Consider the following 21,897-nt stretch of genomic DNA (forward strand, 5'->3'; position numbering starts at 1 on the left):
GGCCAACCTGGGCGATATCGCTGGCCCGTCGTTGGTGGTGTGCTGGATGATCGATATCCCATCACCCAGCACACCAGGGAGATCAGTCAGCGATATAGTTATTGCTCACTGATCGTACCGTGAGTACGCACCATTAGTTTACCTTTCTTCTTTAGGGTCCATGGGGTCCACAGGATCTACCTTGGGGTATGTAGTGGAAAACGATCCATTGCACCAAACAGCTTCCAACTTTGAAGCTCCCAGCATGCTACAAGGAATATAACCTCTCGATACCCATTTGCACTTGGTGAGTGTGTAAAATGGGAAGTTCCCCCAACAATAGATGCTCATGTCACAAGATTGATTAGGAGCGCTACGTTACCCATTCCTGCAAGCATCCTCTTTAAAAGAGGTTACAGAAAAAACTTGACTATCATTTGAAATCAATGTTTTCATTATCTGGAGCTATTACCAGACAAGCTATGGCTGTAGCCTGGGTAGTGAAAGCTATGGAAGAATGGACGACATCTCTGGAAGGTACTAAGCCTGATGCTACCAGAGAACAGTCTTTTCTCTATCAGCAGCGAGAAGTAGCTGTGTATATGGGGGAGAAGTGGTCATTGACGCAGGTATTTTGGCTTCTAGGCTCTCGGCAACTTCGGTTGCAGCTCGCAGCTCCCTTTGGCTAAAAATCTGGAAGGCAGATGCAGGGTCCAAGAAGGCTCTTGAATCTTTGCCTTTTGCAGGGGAGGTACTGTTTGGACCATAGCTGGATGACATAATGGCTTCTCTGGCAACACCGAAGTCGGCTGAATTGCCCTAAAGTTAGGCAGTCGGCAGCTCGGTCCTTTCACCCACAGAGTAGGGCAAAAGGTCAGTCTTCCTCTAGACAGTCATGCCCACAGGACACGTTAGCCCAAGAAATCTTGGTCAAACAAACGTCCTGCCTCCAAGCCAGATAGTAAGTCTACTGTTTGATGGGGCTGGCCTCCCCCTGGTGGGTCTCAGGGTTGGAGGCTGACTTTTACAGTTCTCCCAGGCCTGGTATCGGACAACTACGGATGCCTGCATGTCTCTCAGGGTTATGTCATCATGTTGCTGAGGCATCCCCCTCAGAGGTTTCTGGATACAAACCTTCCTTCAGGGCCGGTCAGGGCTTCGGCCTACCATGAGTCTGTTGGGGCCCTCCTGAAGTCAGGAGTCATAGTCCCCGTTCCTGTGATGCAACAGGGAATGGGTGGTTATTCAAATTTATTTTTGATTCAAAAACCAAATGGGTCGCATCGCCCTATCTTGAATCTGAAGTCTCAACAGATTCATCCATGAAAACCCTACGTCAATTATGCTGGTGATGAAGCATGGGGATTTTAAGGGTCTCCCTGGACATACAAGATGCATATCTGCATGTTCCGATTGCACGATCCCAAGATTTCTGAGATTGGCGGTAGATCAACAACATTACCAATTTCAGTCTATACCCTTTGGTTTGGCCACAGCCCCTCAGGTGTTGACCAAAATAATGGCAGTCATGACGGCTCATTACAGACGACAAGGAGTCAGGATACTGCCATATTTGGACGACCACCTGATATTAGCACAATCTCAGGAGATGCTACAATGTCATCTCCAGATGACCATTGTCTGCCTACAAGAGCACAGCTGGAAAATAAATTGGAAAAAGTCCTCTCTTTCTCCAACTCAGCAGATGGTGTACTTGGGGACGCTGCTGGATTCTCTGGGACAAAGGGTTCTTCTACCAGAAGACAAGATCGTGGCACTACAATCTCGTGTGCGCAGTCTTCTCTGCAAGCAAAGATTGTCAGTACACTTGGCATTGCAGGTGCTAGGCTCCATGGTATCCACATTCGACATGGTGGCTTATGCCCAGTTCCACTCCAAGTCTCTGCAGAATTGGATTCTGGCTCATTGGGATGGTCAGTATCATCGGATAAAGTCTCAGATGATCCGCATCTCGCCAGAGGTTCGGCTCTCCCTCGATTGGTGGCTGCAGACGACTCATTTAAGAGTCCTCTATTATGGGTCCCGGATTGGGTACTCCTCACCACAGATGCAAGCATGCAAGGATGGGGATCAGTGACAGGCCATCTCACCTTTCAGGGAAGATGGACGGTTCAGGAAAGTCTCCTACCAATAAATATCTTGGAGCTTTGTGCAGTGCACAGAGCACTCATTCTGGCGCAGGACCTCCTACAGGGCAGGCCTGTCCAGGTTCAGTCAGACAACGCGACAGCAGTGGCCTACATCAACCATCAGGGAAGTCTGGCAGCCATGAAAGAAGTGGCGGAAATTCTGCTGTGGGCAGAATGCCATCTTCCGGCAATCTCTGCAGTATTCATCCCAGGTGTTCTCAACTGGAAAGCAGACTTCCTGAGTCGCCAGGACATGCACGCCGGAGAATGGGCTCTTCATCCAGATGTCTTTCAACTCATGGTGGACAAGTGGGGAGTACTGGACGTAGACCTCATGGCCTCTTGTCATAAGCACAAAGTCCCCAGGTATGGGTCCAGAACAAGGGACCCCACAGCCACCTTCGTGGATGCTCTGGCGGTGAGATGGGATTTCAGGTTAGCATACCTGTTTCTTCCAATCTCCCTCCTCCCATTGGTCATCAGAAAGTTCAAGCAGGAAGGTGGCAGGATAATACTAATAGCCCCTGCCTGGCCCAGGAGGCATTGGTTCTCCAACCTGATATATCTATCCATAGACAGTCCACTGCCACTTTTTTGCCCTTCTGCTCCACGGGAGGTTTCTGTCCTTCCTGAGCTCGCCTTAGGACACCTGCGTTACGGTTTGACAGGTGTACCGCCCCATACGGCCGGATCTGCTAGTGCAGGGTCCCTGCCTATGGGCCGTATTCAATTCGTTTTGCACCCGCGATACTTTTTCGACTGCCGGACTTTCGCCTACTTTGCGTGTTTTAAGTGTGGAAACTTATCGTGCGCGCCCCCACTATTCGCCGTTTTCAATTCCAATACACGCGAAACGCAACCCAGTGAAACTTAAACAGGCGGAAAGTGCTGTCAAAAATGGGGAAACCAGCCTGACACCCCCCAAAAGATGCTGTAACATTGGGGACCAATATAGAAGTCCCCGAATAGCCCTACTGAAGCTATTTGGGGTACTTAAGTGCACTTTTTTCTGACACCTATTCATAGGCGAATCTTTTTCACCTATTACATTGCATTGCGTTTTTCGCGTACGCGAAAAACATTTGCAATTGCATACGGCGATAAATTTCCGCCTGGCGAAATTACGTCATCTGCGATACTTTTTCGCTGATTCCGACTTTTTGTGTCTAATTGAATACGGCCCTATATCGGGATTTACCTCGGCTGGCTTTGACGGCATGGCTGTTGAGTCTGCCGTCCTCAAGGCCAAGGATTTTTCAGCCTCTGTGAGCCTCTGCTTACGCCCGCATCTATCACAGAATTTGCATTCATTTTTTCTTTGGTGTTCTCACAGAAAATATGACCCTAAGATTTTCAAGGTCGCAAGAATACTTGCATTTCTTCAGGCGGGATTAGACTTTGGTCTTGGCCTGGCTACCTTGAGAGTTCAGGTTTCTGCATTATCAGGTTTGTTCCAATACAGAATTGCCCCTCTGCTGGATGTTAGAACATTTCTGCAGGGGTTCTCCAGCTGCAACCTCCATTTGTCCCTCCGATGGTACCATGGGATTTGACTTTGGTTCTAAGGGCATTGCAGACTGCTCGCTTTGAACTATTGGATAAGGTGGATTTAAGATGGTTGACCACGAAGACACCTTTTCTCCTCGCTGTCGCCTCGGCTCGTAGAGTTTCTGACTTGGCAGCTCTGTCATGTCGCTCTCCATATTTGATTTTTCATCAACATAGAGCTGTCCCTAGGTACTAAGGCGGGTTACCTTCCTAAAGTGGTTTCCCGATTCCATATTAATGAGGAGATTGTAGTAGATTGTAATCTTCAAGCCTGTCTGCAGGTGAAGCTTTCCTGGATGTGGTTAGAGCTCTTCATATTTAAGTGGATCGTACCAGCTCCATCAGGAAATCAGATTCGCTCTGTTATTTGGGTTTCACAAACGAGGCTGGCCAGATATAAGTAAATTTTAGCTCGCTGGCTGTGTACGACTATTTTTTTGGTCTATACACAGGCTGGTTTCCCTTTCCCAAACAAGGTGACAGCACATTCTACTCGGTCTGTCGGACCAGCGTAGGCAGTTAGACATGGCACCTCGGCTGAACAGCTGTGCAAGGGCGGCCACTTGGTCTTCCATCAATACTTTTATCAAATTCTATGCATTTGATACTATTGCCTCCCAGGATGCTTCCTTTGGGCGGCGGATTCTCCTCTCTGCGCAGGAGCGTCCCCACCCTTAAGGGAACTGCTTTAGGATGTCCCCAAGGTAGATCATGTGTACCCTATGGACCCTGAAGAAGAAAATGAGAGTTATGGTATAACATACCTCAGTTAACTTTTTCTTTGAGGTCCACAGGGCACCCTCCTTGACGCACCTGGCCTCAGTTGGGATCTCAGAAAATGTATATTACAGCCACCTGCGCCCCCGGACTGCAGCTTAGTCCACACTCTAGAGCACTAATCCTTAACAAATACACAAAAATATGAGTGGTCCAAAAAGCACAAAGTCCTTGTAGTGTATCTGTTTGCTATTCTTTTTTATGCAAACTGTTTTTATTGAAAAAGGACCAAGCAATTCCAAATAAAATACAAATATAGTAAATGTATACACATATAAACAATTGCTTATTCCATTTTAAACAATACAAAAAAATGTTAACATAAAAAAAATCACTGCAAAATACCAAATATATCAATCAATAACCCAAATAAAAGTATAAGAGAAATAAAAAGAGTAAACAAGAAAAAAAAAGGGGGAGACAAGGGGAGGTTATTCAGAAGGGATTGAGCTGGAGACAAACGGGGATATTAGAGGGGACAATTTATCGTTGTCCAGACCAAAATTAATGTATATACTTGTGGGTGTTCTCAGACTTAGGACGCTGCAGAAACGGATGTAGTAATTACACCATTAAAATTATTGTATAATGTGGAGTCTTTAAACATCAACCAAGGTAGCCAAATGGCAGTAAAGTCGGTAGGTCTACCTTTAGAGAAAGACACAATGTCCTCCATATCCATATAATAATCTATTCTCCTAAACCAGTCTTTAATGGAGGGAGGAGAAGTAGATTTCCATAAAACAGGAATGACTGCTTTAGCCGCGTTGTTTAGATGCCGTAATAGGGAATTCTTATATGAAGCTGGGGAAGAGGAGGTTATGTTCAAAAGCCAAAACCTAGGGTCTCTGGGGACCTCCCCTCCAATAATTGACTTGGAACATTCAAATACATTCCTCCAAAATGGGACCAGGGAAGGACAATCACACCATATATGTACAAGGCTACCCGGAGCTGAATTGCATCTCCAGCAAATGTTTGTAACCTGAGGGAACATTTTATTTAGAAGGACAGGGTATCTATACCAGCGTGATGGAACTTTTTAAAGAGTTTCAAAAGTAGCTACACAGGATGAACTAGCAAATGTATTATTAAAAACCACCTCCCAATCAATGTCTTGAACTGTATCTTGAAGGTCTTTTTCCCATGCTTTTGTGAATAATCGGGGCAGTTTAAACAAATTTTCAATAATCACTGAATATAAAGTAGATATGGTATGAGACGGAGTTTGAGAGGCTAAACATAAAGATTCAAATAAAGTGGGGGACCTATTGAGATCAGAAAGTTTGCATGAGGAGATAATAAAATGTCTTACTTGAAGATATTTCCAAAATTCAGACTGGGGAGGCCTCGTACTCTGATGTTGTTGCGTCTACCGCGATTATCTAAGTCATTTATACATGATTTAAGAGAACGAATCTCGGACTGTTGATGAGAAAGAACATCTGTGAATTGTTGAAAAGCATCATTGGACGCCTCTTTATGATCTTCTAGTTCGTCTACCCTATTTGCCAGTTCAGCCATATCCGATTTGAATGGTAGCCACTTCTTGGCGTATAGTAGCCTGTATTCTGGTCTCCAAAGATTGGAAGTCCTGTTTCGTTGGTAATGATCTAACATGAGAGAGGATTTCACTGATCTCTTCACGTATAGTAGAAGCAGGAGTATTAGGAGGTTGAGTATCTTCCGGTGATAATCTGTCTGGGGAGGAAGATATAGTAGGGGAAGATGGTAAAGTCGCCCCTGATGCATTTGTACCAGCGGACTTTAGGAACTGACGCATATCTTGATGAGATCCGCTGTCTGTTCTATTATCTACTTCCGACTTGGACCTTTGTTTCTTGTCTTTCCTCATTCTGAATTTAAGACTTACAGTAAGTATGTATCATGAGCAGCAATCTGTGTACAATTCTCATTTATTCAACCAGTTAGGAGAAAATACGGGTCATCCCTAGGCACCGTCCCTCCTATGGACCTAGGCAGCCATCAGGAATATCATCACATCATATCAGAGAACAGAACTTGACGTGATCTCGTATCAGAACAGGAAGATAAAACCCATAAAGTTGTCTAGATTGTGATGAATTTCAATCAAGCCACCACCAGAGGGAGCTAGAGGTGCTATAATTGTGGGTGAGTGTAGAAGCAATGCAGAACCACATGAAAAATTACTGTTCAGCAATATAGTTGTAATAATTGACCACAGTGTGATTCAATTGGCACTACCCTGTCAATATCTGTGCAATAAAGCACAGCACCAATAATAAAGGAACTAGTGGCTCCTGTGTATAAATTAAAGATTCACTTCAAAATAATAGCCATGTGACTGGGGTATTCGTGCAAGAGTTAAGTATTCTGTCTGATGGATGATAGGGGAATAACTGCTAGGTGGCTGAAGGGAAAGGGAGTGAGGATGGCCAGGAAGCAGCACAGGCTGAGAAGCAGCAGCAGGATTATTATATTCAGCTCCCTAACCGCATCCAGGCTATGCAGGGTGTACCAAGATGGCGGACGCTCCTCCTTTGCAGATCCAGGCATCTATTCCGGACCGGGAGGGCAGGTAAACAAGATCCTCCGGGTACCCGGCAGCCGCGTCAGCAGGGGAAACCTCAGGGGAGACTGCAGCAGCGGGCGTCGGCACCGTCGCGTGGCCCGCGATCTGCCGGCTGCCGCTGAAATTGAGGTCCCGGCTTCTATGGAGCTTATAGGCCACAACCTGCAAGAGGGTAGAAGACCCTCTCCGGCTCCGTGGCTGCTAACACCAGGGGCTCACAGGTGTCGGGCGGCAACAGGGAGCCCACAAAGGGACACTGGATCAGGGTGGGGATGTCCAAAGGGGTAATTTAATGCCTCTTTTGTTAAGAGCCCCTTCAGACCACGTCTTCTTCAGATGGCCCCCAAGCCATGCCCCCCTGTTTGCTAATCTAGACATTCCACCTGTTTTGGAACCTTCCACCGTTTCAGAGAAAGGAAGAAAACAGGGTAGTCTATTATATTCACATGCCACCATTCAGTGTCTATACGTGGATATTCCTTTCAGGACTCATCTAACAGTGAGATGCATGCATATAAAGGTTTCTTTATGTCCTCTCTGGTCTGGTAATAATACACTTCTACATGGGTATACACATTGAGCAATGTAACCCTCCTTAGTCAAAAGCTCACCTGGGAACGTTCACCCAAAGGTTTTTTTACATCAGGTCAGGAACCCTCCTCAGTTTTCCCAGAGTATCCAAAAAACCACTTGATCCAGAAAAGATGATATTTATACCAAATACATAGTAAAAAAATCACAGCAACAATCGGATAAAAACAGTCTCCATAAAATAAAAATTAGTACCCACGGAGAACCTCTTGCAGATAGGAATTAGGGACAAACACCGCTTTCTCTCACCCGGTTTGAGAGGAGCAGGTATGTCCGAGGTAGATGAAATTACCAGATTCCACAACTGCATCAGGGTCCCCCTATACACAAACGTGTTTCTGACACGTCAGGGTGTACTTAAGGTATGTCAGGTAGGGCCTTTATATACCCATCCTGTTACCTAAAGGGTTGGGATTACATAATCACAATTCCAGGTAATGAGTAAAATCCAGTTAAAAACTCTGACATTACCCCTATTCCCATACATGGTAAGATAATATTCTCCTTTAAAATACCTCATATACAGTGCCTTGCAAAAGTATTCACCCCCTTTACATTTTTCATGTTTTGTTGCTTCACAACCTGGAATTAAAATAGATTGTTTGAAGGTGTGCATCATTTTATTCACAGCACATGCCTAAAACTGTGAAGTTGTATTTTTTTTTTTATATTGTGAATCAAACAACATTTAGGACAACATAACAGAAAACTTCAGCGTGCATAACTATTCACACCCCTAAAGTCACTACTTTGTCGATCCACCTTTTGCGGCAATTACAGCTGCAAGTCTCTTTGGATAAGTCTTTATGAGCTTGCCACATCTTGCCCCTGGGATTTTTGCTCATTCCTCAAGGCAAAACTGTTCCAGCTCCTTCATGTTGCATGGTTTCCGCTGGTGAACAGCAATCTTCAAGTCTGACCACAGATTCTCAATTGGATTAAGATCTGGGCTTTGACTAGGCCATTCCGACGCATTTAAATGTTTCCCTTTACACCACTCGAGTGTTGCTTTAGCAGTATGCTTCGGGTCATTGTCCTGCTGGAAGGTGAACCTCCGCCCCAGTCTCAAATCACAGGCAGACTGAAACAGGTTTTGCTCAAGAATATCCCTGTATTTAGCACCATCCATCATTCCCTCAACTCGAATCAGTTTCCCAGTCCCTGCTGCTGAAATACATCCCCACAGCATGATGCTGCCACCGCCATGTTTCACTGTGGGGATGGAGTTCTTGGGGTGATGGCATGTGTTGGGTTTGCACCAGACATAGCGTTTTCCTTAGTGGCTGAAAAGTAAAATTTTAGTCTCATCTGACCAGAGCACCTTCCTCCATACATTTGGGGAGTCGCCCACAAGCCTTTTGGCAAACTCAAATAGTGTCTAATTTTTCATCACTAAGTAATGGCTTTTTTCAGGCCACTCTTCCATAAAGCCCAGCTCTATGGAGTGTACGACTTATTGTGGTCACATGCACAGATACACTAGTCTCTGCTGTGGAACTCTACAGCTCATTCAGGGTTACCTTTTGGTCTCTGTGCTGCCTGTTTGATTAATGCCCTCCTTGCCCGGTCTGTGAGTTTTGGTGGACGGCCCTCTCTTGGCAGGTTTGTTGTGGTACCATGTTCTTTCCATTTGATGGTGCTCCGGGGGATCATCAAAGATTTGGATATTTTTTTATAACCCAACCCAGAATTGTACTTCTCAACAACTTTGTCCCTGACTTGTTTGGAGAGCTCTTTGGTCTTCATGGTGTGATGCCTCTTGCTTAGTGGTGTTGCTGCCTCTGGACCCTTTCAGAAAAGGTGTGTTTATACTGACAGATCATGTGACACTTAGATTTCACACAGGTGGACCTCATTTCACTAATTGTGACTTCTGAAAGTAATTGGGTGCACCAGAACTTTTGAGGTGCTTCACAGCAAAGGGGGTGATTACATATGCACAAGCCAATTTCCAGAATTTTATTTAGAAAAAATATATATATATTTTTTTTTCCATCAATAAATTTTTATTGAATATAGTACAAAATTTTTATGGGGTACAGAAAGAAAAAAAGGGGGGGAACATACATAAAATAAAAGGATGTGACAGTACACTTGAAGACATCAAACAAACAAACAAAAAAAAAGAACCAATAAAGAAACCATAGCTGCCTGAACATGTACTTAGATGTGCTAGTCCCGCTCTGGAGTCTCATTTAGATCAAAAGGAGAGGCACCCTGAGGAACCGGAGAGGGTAGGGATAGGGGTGGCGCTCCCCCATTTGTGACATACAGATACCAAGGATACCATTTTACAGTAGGGGATGAAATAGTCATAGAGTGAGGAACCTCCCCCGTCTCCATTTCAAAATGGGATTGTGTTTCAGTTATGACTTTGGCAAATGGGGGAGGGGAAGGGGATTTCCAACTCTGAGCGATAGTAGCTTTAGCAGAAATCAGAATATGGCCAAGAACATATCGGTCAGATTTGGGTACAGAGATTGGGTACCAGTGGAGAAGGGCGAGGGAAGGATCTGGGATTAAGGTGAGACCGAGGACATCTTTAATAAGGTTGAACACTTCCTCCCAAAAGGGGCGTATTACAGGGCAATCCCAGAAGACATGAAAAATAGATCCTTCAGAATGACAGAGACGCCAACAGAACTTTGAGACTGTAGGCCAAATTTTATGCAATCTAGAGGGTGTCAAATATAATCTATTTAAAAGTTTTACATACATTTCAATATGGTTAGTGCATTTAGATATAGAGAAGGTAGAGAGATAGATAGTCTCCCATTGTGAGAAGGTAAAGGTACGTTGAAGATCTGCCTCCCACCGGAGCTGAGCAGGGGACTTAACCGTCGGGGCTATGGGGGAGAGTACGGAATACCAAAAAGATATTGCACCCCTAGAGGAGGGGTTATTAAGTTTACTTAGAATTAGATGTGGTGGAGTCTGGAATACGGTAGGGCCGGTGTTCATCAGAGCATACCAATGTGTGAGTTGGAGATAGTAAAACCAGGCTGATGATCCCAATGGGTACTTAATGCACAAATCTGTGTATGGTATTAAAGAGGACGGGGAGAGAAAGTCTGCGAAAGACACCATGCCCAAGGACATCCAGTAGGACAAATTGAGATTAGGCAAGATCCTGCTCAGCGCCCGAAGGGAAACATTTCTGGTAGGTAAGGCAAAGTCGAAATGGGCCAAGAGACTGTTATCCCAAACTTTTAAAGTGTCCAATATTGTTTTAGGGAATAAAGGGAGTTGTGGTCGCAATCTATGAGGTATCCATAAAAGGTCAGGGAGGGGAAAGTGCCACAGGAGTGCATGCTCCAGATCAACCCAGGGTTTGACTGCAGGAGGGAGAGACCAGTCACATATTTGAGAAAGAAGGGCCGCTTCATGATATCTAGTCAGGTCAGGGAGATTAAGGCCTCCCTGAGGTTTAGGACGAACCATGCGACTATAAGCCATTTTATGAGCTTTGCCTTTCCAGACATATGAAACCATCAAGCGGCGCATCTGTTGCAGCAGCCTCCCTGGGACAACATATGGAATAGCACGGAATAGGTACATCAGTTTTGGTAAGAGCATCATTTTGAATGCCGCTATACGGCCCAACCAGGAGATCTCGTGGCTCATCCAGGCAGTGGCTAGAGAGGACAATTGCAGCAAAAGGGGAGCATAATTTTCAGTAAAGACACCATCAATAGAGGAAGGTATATTAATTCCCAAATAGGATAGGGAAGACTGCTTCCAAGTAAAAGGATAACGACTCTTTAATGATCGTAAATAAGAAGGTGAGATATTAATAGGTAAAGCTTCAGTTTTTGTAACATTCAATTTATAATAGGATGCTGCGCTGTAAGAATCTAAAATGCCTTGGAGCGATGGCAGCGAAATCTCCGGGTCGGTGACAAACAACAAAACATCATCTGCAAACAGACATAGTTTATGGGAGGTATCATAAACAGAGAGCCCTGGGAACTCAGATGATTGTCGAATCTTTTGAGCAAGAGGTTCTATGGCCAACACGTATATTAGTGGAGAAAGTGGGCACCCCTGTCTTGTGCCGTTAGAGATTGAGAAGGGTGAGGAGAGAAATCCGTTACTAAAGACACGAGCAGAGGGATCAGAATAAAGGGCATTAATGGATCGGAGAATATCGCCCCGAAATCCATACCGATGTAAAACCTGACGCATATAATCCCAGTGAAGCCGATCAAACGCCTTCTCAGCGTCAAGGGATAAAAGAAGGCATTGTCCCTTATTGAACGATACCCATTCCACTAAATCCAAAACCCTCCGGGTGTTATCAGGAGCCTGGCGCCCATGGACAAACCCAACTTGATCAGGATGTATCTGACGGGGGAGCAGTGGGTTTAAACGATTGGCGATTAATTTAGCAAAAATTTTCACATCCGTATTAAGGAGCGCGATGGGTCTATAATTTTTACTCTCAGAGGGGTCTTAAAATATTATTTTTTTTATTTTTTTTCTCATTTCACTTCACCAAATTTAGACTATTTTGTCTAGATCCATCACATAAAATTCAGATAACAAAAATTAAAAATTACAGGTTGTAATGTTACAAAAAAGGTAAAAACCCAAGGGGGGTGAATACTTTTGCAAGGCACTGTAGGTAGCCTTATATCCATATAAGAAAACCCCATATAAAACAATATTCAATATACATTGCATCTGGAAAGTATTCACAGCGCTTCACTTTTTCCACATTTTATGTTACAGCCTTATTCCAAAATGGAATAAATTAATTTTTGTTCTCAAAATTCTACACACAATACCCCATAATGACAACGTGTAAAAAGTTTTTTTTTTTTTTTTTTTTTGAGGTTTTTGCAAATTTAATAAAAATAGAAATCACATGTACATAAGTATTCACAGGCTTTGCTCAATACTTTTGTTGATGCACCTTTGGCAGCAATTACAGCCTCAAGTCTTTTTGAATATGATACCGCAAGCTTGCCACACCTATCTTTGAGCAGTTTCATCCATTCCTCTTTGCAGCACCTCTCAAGCTCCATCAGGTTGGATGGGAAGAGTCTGTGCACAGCCATTTTCAGATCTCTCCAGAGATGTTCAATCAGATTCAAGTTGGCTCTGGCTGGGCCACTCAAGGACATTCACAGAGTTGTCCTGAAGCCACTCCTTTGATATCTTGGCTGTGTGCTTAGGGTCGTTGTCCTGCTGAAAGATGAACTGTCGCCCCAGTCTGAAGTCAAGAGCGCTCTGGAGCAGGTTTTCATCCAGGATGTCTCTGTACATTGCTGCATTCATCTTTCCCTCTATCCTGACTAGTCTCCCAGTTCCTGCTGCTGAAAAACATCCCCACAGGATGATACTGCCACCACCATGCTTCACTGTAGGGATGGTATTGGTCTGGTGATGAGCGGTGTCTGGTTTCCTCCAAACATAACGCCTTGACGCCAAAGAGTTCAATCTCATCAGACCAAAGAATTTTGTTTCACATGGTCTTAGAGTCCTTCAGGTGCATTTTGGCAAACTCCAGGCGGGCTGCCATGTGCTTTTTACTAAGGAGTGGCTTCCGTCTGGCCACTCTACCATACAGGCCTAATTGGTGGATTGCTGCAGAGATGGTTGTCTTTCTGGAAGGTTCTCCTCTCTCCACAGAGGAATGCTGAAGCTCTGACAGAGTGACCATCGGGTTCTTGGCCACCTCCCTGACAAGGGCCCTTCTCCCCAATCGCTCAGTTTAGACAGCCGGCCAACTCTAGGAAGAGTCCTGGTGGTTCCGAACTTCTTTCATTTACGGATGATGGAGACCACTGTGCTCATTGGGACCTTCAAAGCAGCAGATATTTTTCTGTACCCTTCCCCAGATTTGTGCTCCGAGACAATCCTGCTTCGAAGGTCTACAGACAATTCCTTGGACTTCATGCTTGGTTTGTGCTCTGACATGCATTGTCAAGTGTGGGACCTTATATAGACAAGTGTATGCCTTTCAAAATCATGTCCAATCAACTGAATTTACCACAGGTGGACTCCAAATAAGCTGTAGAAACATCTCAAGAATGATCAGTGGAAACAGGATGCACCTGAGCTAAATTTTGAGCTTCATGGCAAAGGCTGTGAATACTTGTGTACATGTGATTTCTTAGTTTATTTATTTTTATTAAATTTGCAAAACCTAAAAAAAAACCTTTTTACATGTTATCATTATGGAGTATTGTGTGTAGAATTTTGAGGACAAAAATGAATTTATTCCATTTTTGAATATGGCTGTAACATAACATAATGTGGAAAAAGTGAAATGCTGTGAATACTTTCCGGATGCACTGTAAATAATACACACATGTACTCCAGTCCGCATTTATCATAAATCCCTATCTTTCTGAGTGTCCATTTGGCGCCCATTCTCCTAACTGTAAACCGGATGTGCTTCAGTCAATTTGTTCCCCGTGATCTCCGTTCTGACTTCGACTTCCGGAAGTAGATGGTGACAAGTTCCGGCTTGCGTTCCATGCACCGGAACTGCATCCCTCCGTGGTGGAACACACAACTGGAATTGTCAGGAGCTTTCACGTGGTTGTACTATACAGTCATTGTGGACCCATACGAGCATTTAAGAACTCTTTTTTATCTTTTCTCATATCGCTTGAGTCCACAATTCTCATTCCATGTTCCATGTATAAATAACATAAATATAAAAAGTAATATAAACATAATTAGTATAAATATCCAGATAAAATCTCCATTAGCCCCTTATATTAAACAAGATAAACATATACAAATATGCCTAGAATGTCCCATTACAGCAAATCAAACATAGCTATAGGAACCATTTCATCTCGAAGTCAACGTTCAAGCCTCTGGGAGCTTGTGTTTTCAATGTAAACATAGTTTTGCATTTCCATCTTTGCAAGCCTAATGTCCCTATCATTCCTCCAATGAGGTTGGGCTACTCACAAAAAGACATGTTTCACATCGCATTGATGTATTTTTTTAAAATGCAGGGAAACGTGTCTAATCCTCTTTTTATGTTCCTAACCTGCTCCGAGAGCCTCTCCTTTAATGTTCTAGTGGTCTTACCCACGTACTGGTTGCCACAGGAACAGTCAAGTATATAAATACAATATTTCGTGTTGCATGTTATGAAGTCCCTAATTTTGTATATTTTCTTGGTTTGTGTGGATGTGTACTGTGTAACTTTGGATACCTCACTTTTACATATCCTACACATCCCACACCTATAAAACCCTTTGGACTTAATCTTGAGTACACCACTGGGTATTGAGGTGGCACTACGTACCACATTATCATTGATGTTACAGGCTTTTCTGTACACAAATTTAGGCCGTAGATCTAATTCAGTTCAAAGTGTGGGGTCACTTTTAAAATACCCCAATGTTTATTTACAATGCCTTCAAGTTGTTTATGGTGATTACTATATTTTGTAATGAATGGTACTTCTAGTCCTTTAGATTTGGGTTTGCATACCTTTTTCTTGTTGATAGTCTCTATCCTATTCATGCCAACCCATTTTCTTTCGGCGTTATTAGCAGTTTGAGCATCATAACTTTTGGACATAAATTGCTCATTCAAAAATTTTGCTTGCTCATTATAGACATCAATATCTGTACAATTGCGCCTCACCTTTTGAAATTGGCTGTTGGTAATACTTTTTAGCCAATTACAGCGATGATTACTCGTATAATCAATAAACGAGTTACAATCGGTACTCTTAACGAAATTCATTGTTTTTACACAACTGTACTCCACGTATAAAGAGAGATCAAGGAAGTCAGCCGAGACGTCACTGATGTTATAAGTATGATATTGAGGTCATTATTGTTCAGATGCTCGCAAAACTTGTCTAGGGAGGTCTGATCTCCATCCCAAATTAACACGGTTGTCAATATATCTTCGCCATGTCACCAGGCTGTCCCCAAGTTGGTGGCCACTCCACACGACCTTGGCCTCCCACCATGCCATAAATAAATTGGCATAGCTTGGGGCCAGCCTGGTGCCTATGGCTGTTCCTTGTAGTTGTAGATAGAAAGTATCGTTGAACCAGAAAAATAGTTTTGTAGTATTAGTGCAATCCCTTCAAGTACAAAGTTTTTAAGATCCTCTGGTGTATTGTCCTCAAGAAAAAACCTTACTGCACTCAAACCTGCTTGGTGATTAATGATCGTATATAGTGAGGTTACGTCGGCTGTAACCAACTTATACGTAGGTTTCCACTGAATATTCGATAACTCCTTAATAGTAGATATCGTATCCTTTAAATACGAGGGCGTTTTTTGTACATGGGGTTGTAACAGATAATCCAAATAGTGTGACCGGTTAGACAGAATTGAGTTCATCCCTGCCACTATCGGGCGTCCAGGTGGTTTCTCTTTATTTTTATGTATCTTCGGGAGCACATAAATGACTGGTATCGAAGGATGGTCAATATTTATGTACTCCCGTATACTGTCTGTAATGACCCCTTTAGATGTATATAATTGTAAGAAGGTCTCTAATTTTTTTGTAACATTCTCAGGGTTGGCTCGTTTTTTATAGGTCATCCCATCTGATAATTGTCTGATTTCAGTGTTCTAGTTCCATGATGATGATGCTGCCCCCCTTATCAGCGGGTTTAATAATGATTTTGGTATTATCCTTGAGAGTTTTGATCGCTTTCCTCTCATCCTAGTTAAGTTCATATTTATGATGGGTTTGAGAGCCAATCTCTCTAAATCCTCTCACTAGTATTTCAGACGACTCTATAAAACAGCCTTTTTTTATGGGCCGGAAAAAATGTTGACTTCTTTTTAAATACCGAGTAAATTTGCGTCCGTCTGTATAGACTGACTTTGATTGCTTTCTACTGACTCTGATTGTTCCTTAAAGTACTTCTTTAAGGTAAGCCTCCTAATAAATTTTTGTAGGTCCACAAAAACTTCAAATTCATTGGCATAGCTTGATGGGGCGAATTTAAGGCATCGTTTCAGTACACTTTCTTCATGTTCATTTAATTGATATTGACTTAAATTATATAGTTTTGTTTTATGTATAATCACCTTTTTGTTCGGATATAATTTTCCGCTTTATTCTCAGTCGTTTTTTATGTGTGTATTTTTACCTCTCCTTTTGCCTCTTGATATTTTTTGTAATCATTATAGATTATTGAATTTATCGGAATGGTGTTCTCCGATCTAACAAATGTCTCTTTGGAAAAAGGGGCTCAAATCTGTTTCCCTCCCTCCATGTATCCTCCTCAGTTCTAGGGTTGCGATCTGTTCTTTTGCTGTTTTCATATCACTGATTCCCTCTTCGTCTATTGAATGTTTCTTGTGTTCAATGTACTTCCTTCTCCACTTTCCGTGTCTTGCCGTTAGGCTTGTTTACAAACTGAATGCCTGTGGCTGAGGGCGGGGTATATAGGGAGGAGGACCAGTGCATGCTGGGAGCTTCAATGCTGGAAGCTGTTTGATGCAATGGATCGTTTCTACTACATACCCCAAGGTAGATCCTATAGACCCTATGGACCTCGAAGAAAAAGCGTTAACTGAGGTATGTTATACTTTTCAGCGTATTTTTGTCGGGCGAGTGCCATATAGCATCTTTTGTAATAGGCTTGCCCGAAAACCCGCATACGCGTTAGCAGCGAAAAGTGACACATTCGGAAGAAGGGTGCGAAAAAAGTTTGCACATGTGAGTATTTCTCCCACCATGTTCCATTATGTTGAATCTGCGACTTTGTACATAAGTTGTACCAATTCCTTTGCGACAAAAATCGCAAACGAATATTTCAGTCACATTATAGCCACATAAAGTGTACCAAAGACGCAATATGATGGACTGTGGGCGATCTTTCTCTCCTTCATTTCCTACCTCTCCCTTCCCTTATATTTTCCTTTTCTGTTTTTCTTATTGTTACATATTTATATGCATTTTTGTATAATCTCAGATTATGAATCCTCTCAAACGTCCGTCTTGTTTAATCCTAGAAAATGCTTGTACACTGGCAGTTAATTTTTTTTTTTCTTATACTCCAAACAATTTTCTATGTATATGTACAATTTAACAGAACAAGCAAAAAGTTGGTAAACCTCTTCAAATAACAAAGCGTAAGGAGTTTTCGCTTATGGCCTCAGAGAAAATTTTTTTTTTAATGGAAATGTAAAAAAACAAACAAAAAAAAACACCCTTTATGATGATGTTCTCCTTTGTTTTGTGTGGGGCTGTTAAAGCCCACCTGCTTCTATGCTGACCATCTTGAGAAACGGAGGTCTGACCCATTGCACTACCTAAGGCACAAGCTGAACGAACCTGGTACCTTCTAGACCTAAAAGCATTACCTCGCAAAAAAAATAGCACATTGCACCCGTAGCCTGAGAAATGGTCTTCTACATCTTGCAATGAAATAAGACACCAACTGAGTGAATGACTCCAGAGTCACCTTTAACTCCTGAGGCCTGATGTCAGAAGGGTGTGTTGAGACTGCAGAAGCTGAAATTTTGATCTTATGTAACAGTCTTCAAGTGGCGCATCCTAAGCAATTCTGCCCTTGGAATATTGAATTGTAAACCCTCTAAAAGTTGTACCATTTGTGCCACTTGTCCATCACCTTTATTACCCACATGGAGCACATGATAGACTTAAAGAAGTACATGTGGCCAATTGGCGGTCCCGTAATCGATCTTTTTGGATTAATACAGTTTCAGCATCTTTTTATTTAACACAGAGAGAATAATCATGAAAATATTAATATTTGGGATCTGTATTATTTTCACTCCTGAGTAGTTGGGAAGTTAGGGATGGTTGCTCATGCGAAGTTTAAAAATAAAGAAAAGGTCAGACGTGCAGTGGAGGAAGGGATGCAGGAGACTGGTAAAAATATTGCTGTCAGCATCGTGGTTTTTTTAATCAGTACTCTTGATGCATCAAAGTTCAGTTGCCACCCCTGCGATGTATCAGCCATTAAGATCAATCGTTCGATATCTACGGTGCCCATCCCTATAATGAATGGTCCAACTGCAAAAAAAAAAAATTGCTTTGTGGTCCCCCCTTCTCCGATGTGAGCCATGAAATAGTTGTGTATTTTTCCATTTCTAGATTTTCCAGGTAAGCAAACCAGTGATTCCCACCTTGCCACAGTCTCACTAGATAAAGAATAACTAGGTAAAATGTATAATGGAACCTGTAACTTGCAGTCCAGTCTCACCCACACCTAGCTAACTAATAACTTAAGATTCAGAGAAGGGATTTAAACCACATGCTTCACCTTATGCTTAAACCTAGACAGATCTGTAAACTTTTTGGCATTTCCGTTGCCAGGATATTAAGTGATTGATGTACTACCCCCCACAGCAAAACCTATGCCCCCTGTCAAACAAAAGCCGCCTACTCAAACTGCAAGGAAATCTTTTAAGTAGGGAACAGCCACCATTTCATCATCATGGGATGAAAAGTCAAACTCCTCCCATACCATGAGCATTGATGGTCACATGCTTGTGTAAAGCAGCTGGGTTGTTTGCAAATATTTGCAATGATGTAACATCTCTATCCCAAGCCAGCTGTTCCTAAGCGGAAACCACTTGGGGGACTACAAGCTAGCTACCAACTAAGCAGTGGAGTCGGCCATGGACAAGGTTTAATCTGTTTCTGCCACATCAGATACAGTATCCTCTGGCTGGTAGCACCTGAAAGTCCCCCCGGTAATATGGGTGGCAGATTGAGCAGTTAGCTCCCTTGACAGGAATACCCCTCCAAGCCTTTAGTCTCTTGTCTCGACATAACAAACATGGAAGTTGCACACAGCCACAGGACAATAGCAGAACCCAATCAGAAAAGGTAAACTTGCCCAGAGTCCAGCAAATCTGTGGGAACTACTACTTGGGACAATCATGGAAACGTGGCACCTAACTGTGCAGAAGCAGCGGCCGTTATAGGAGTTCCAGCACCCCCTTGTTGTCTTCAGAGTGTGGGGGGCTGCCAGGCAGGAGATGCAGAAGAGTGGTGGACATTACTCATTTTCTCCACCATCATCTCAAACACCCCACCACTCAGGATTCATCTTAAAATGGCAGCAGTCCCTAAGGCCACCCACCGTTTAGTCCTAGTGTCCCTTACTATTGGCAGTAACCCACACCTCACATATTCGCTCAACTTCCATGGAATCTGTACCATTGTGGCACATCCACTCCTAGTCTAGTGCATCAGGCATCAAGCAACTCTTCTGATTAATGTTGCAGTCTGACGTAATAAACAAAATAAAAAAAGAGGAAATCGCTATTAAATGAATGCTAGCTGGCTGCAAAAAAATAACACCACCTAGTGTACTAAATATAACTTTGACTACTGTAGGTGTGGGATATAGAGGGAGGGACTACAGATATGTAATGATTTCAAACTTCTGCACTCCTGAATCCACATTACTCCAAAACCTCCAGTGTTCCCCAATACAATGAATGAGAATTAACATTTAATAAACCAACAGATGGATTGCTGAGTAAATGATTTGTAAGTTTTTCCAGTTTGTGTTTAGTGATTTGTGATTTTTTTTTTTCCCCTGTCTGTCCTGTCATAAATAAAAATGGGTGACTAAAATCCTTTCACCTTGTAGTGGCCCTATGTTGGTCGGCAAGAAGAGAAAAGCTTCCTTTATGAGATCGTGGCCAACAAACGAAATGGCATTGATGTGGATAAATGGGACTACTTTGCCAGGTACCTATCATCTTGGAATAACTGATGCACAAAATGGTGGTTGCTCAAATCCATTTATAAGCCCTTTATAGGTGCGGGTAAGGGAGGGGTTAATCAAGACCAGATAAAACAGACAACTGCACATAGGCCAGTGTAGAGATTTGCATCCTATATAATAATAGTAAATGCATATTTCTACTTCAGGGTCCATAGGGTATCCACAGGATACCTTGGGGTATAGGTGTGACGTCAGTCGCAGGGCACCAAAGAGTTAAGCTTTCAGCCTCCCAGGATGCACTAGGTCCCCCTCCTATACCCCGCCCCCGGGCCAAGGCACCTCAGTTTAGTTTGGTGCCCGGCCGGAGTCGGGTGCACCTGTTGGAGTGGGGGCTAGAAGAGCCCCTGAAGCTTATTCTTCATGCAGCTGTGGCTGCACATCTGGATGAACAGCATGGACAGTCAGTCCTGACGTCCATGCTGTCTTCCCTACACCCCGCCGGTACCAGAACGCCGGTACTGATCCGGGGATGCTGGTGGGCGTCTGGGGTCACAGCTAGCGGTGACCCCAGATGCTCCGGACCATGGCCGGATTCAAGGGGGACAGAGGTAAGCAGCGGGGTCCCGCGGTGGGTCCCCGCTGATCACATGGTCCTAAGTCCCCAGGCAGGGGGCTCCCTGGGGACTGGCTGCAGCGTGGAGCCAGGCGACCAACCTGCGCTTCCACTACCCCCTGGGACAGCGGACCGCAGCAGAGCGGTAGCGCTGCGGCGTCCCAGGGGTTAAATGCATGCCAGGGGAGCGCGCCTTCCCTGTCTCACAGCCGGCGCCTCCCCCGCTGCACACAGCCCTCTCTGCATGCTGCCGACTGGTCCTGTGGCAGCGCTCCTCCCCCAGGCCAGCCTCCTCTCTGCTCCTCGGCGGCCATCTTCTCCAGAACGCATGGTGAACGCTGCTGGAAGCGCTGGACGGAAGCATCGTGGTCTGGGTCCCCCCGCATACCTCTCCTCCGCTGTGGTCAGGTCTGTGTATGCAGCGCTGTGTCCTACCAGGCCCTGTGTCTGTGTAGTTGAGTGATCAGCGCTGTTAGTGCAGGAATTGTTATTTCTCTGCATTGTATGTGACTGTGCTAGCGCTGCTGCCTGTAATCTTTTCTTCTCTAAACTGTCAGCTTTATTACTGTCCCTGTTCTTTCTGCTAAAGCCCTTGCGGTGCGGTGCTGCAGGGTGGTCTCTCGCCTATTTAATACTTAATTGGTGAGAGAGGTCACATACGTGGTGCCATCATGTCTGAAAGTGATTTTCCCCTCCGGCTACAGTGTACCACGTGCAAAGTACCGTTAGCGGAGGGGGAGGGTAGCGCGGAGGGCCTTTGCCGGCAGTGTTTGTCCATGGCGCGGCCTATTACGGTTACAGCACCGGTACAGGAGCCGCCCTGGGCTTGTTTCGCTCAGGCGTTAACAGCTTTAGTGGGCCAGTTAGCTCCGCAGCCCGCGTTTACTCCGATGGGTTTGTCCCAGCAGTCTGTGGTGTCGTCACCCATGCAGGGGTTCCCACGACAATTGGTGGTACCCCACAGTCTCCCTATTTCCCCGCTCCCGGGTTCTCAGGAGCCAGCGTGGGTTAACTCCCTGACGAGTTCTGT

At 44.0% G+C, this 21,897-nt stretch overlaps 1 protein-coding gene across 2 annotated transcripts in view; it reads left to right on the forward strand.

Moving 5' to 3' along the window:
• SAMHD1 (SAM and HD domain containing deoxynucleoside triphosphate triphosphohydrolase 1) overlaps window positions 1-21,897 on the forward strand; it is a 100,151-nt gene that overhangs the window by 54,918 nt on the left and 23,336 nt on the right. For both annotated transcript variants that reach the window (XM_088480671.1, XM_088480672.1), the window contains one exon: window positions 20,177-20,277. In XM_088480671.1, coding sequence (XP_088336797.1) covers window positions 20,177-20,277 — 101 coding nt within the window. The remainder of the gene's footprint in view (window positions 1-20,176; window positions 20,278-21,897) is intronic.

The sequence above is a fragment of the Taudactylus pleione genome, unplaced genomic scaffold (assembly GCF_031769625.1).
Source record: "Taudactylus pleione unplaced genomic scaffold, aTauple2 ptg000256l, whole genome shotgun sequence".
NCBI lineage: Eukaryota > Metazoa > Chordata > Amphibia > Anura > Myobatrachidae > Taudactylus > Taudactylus pleione.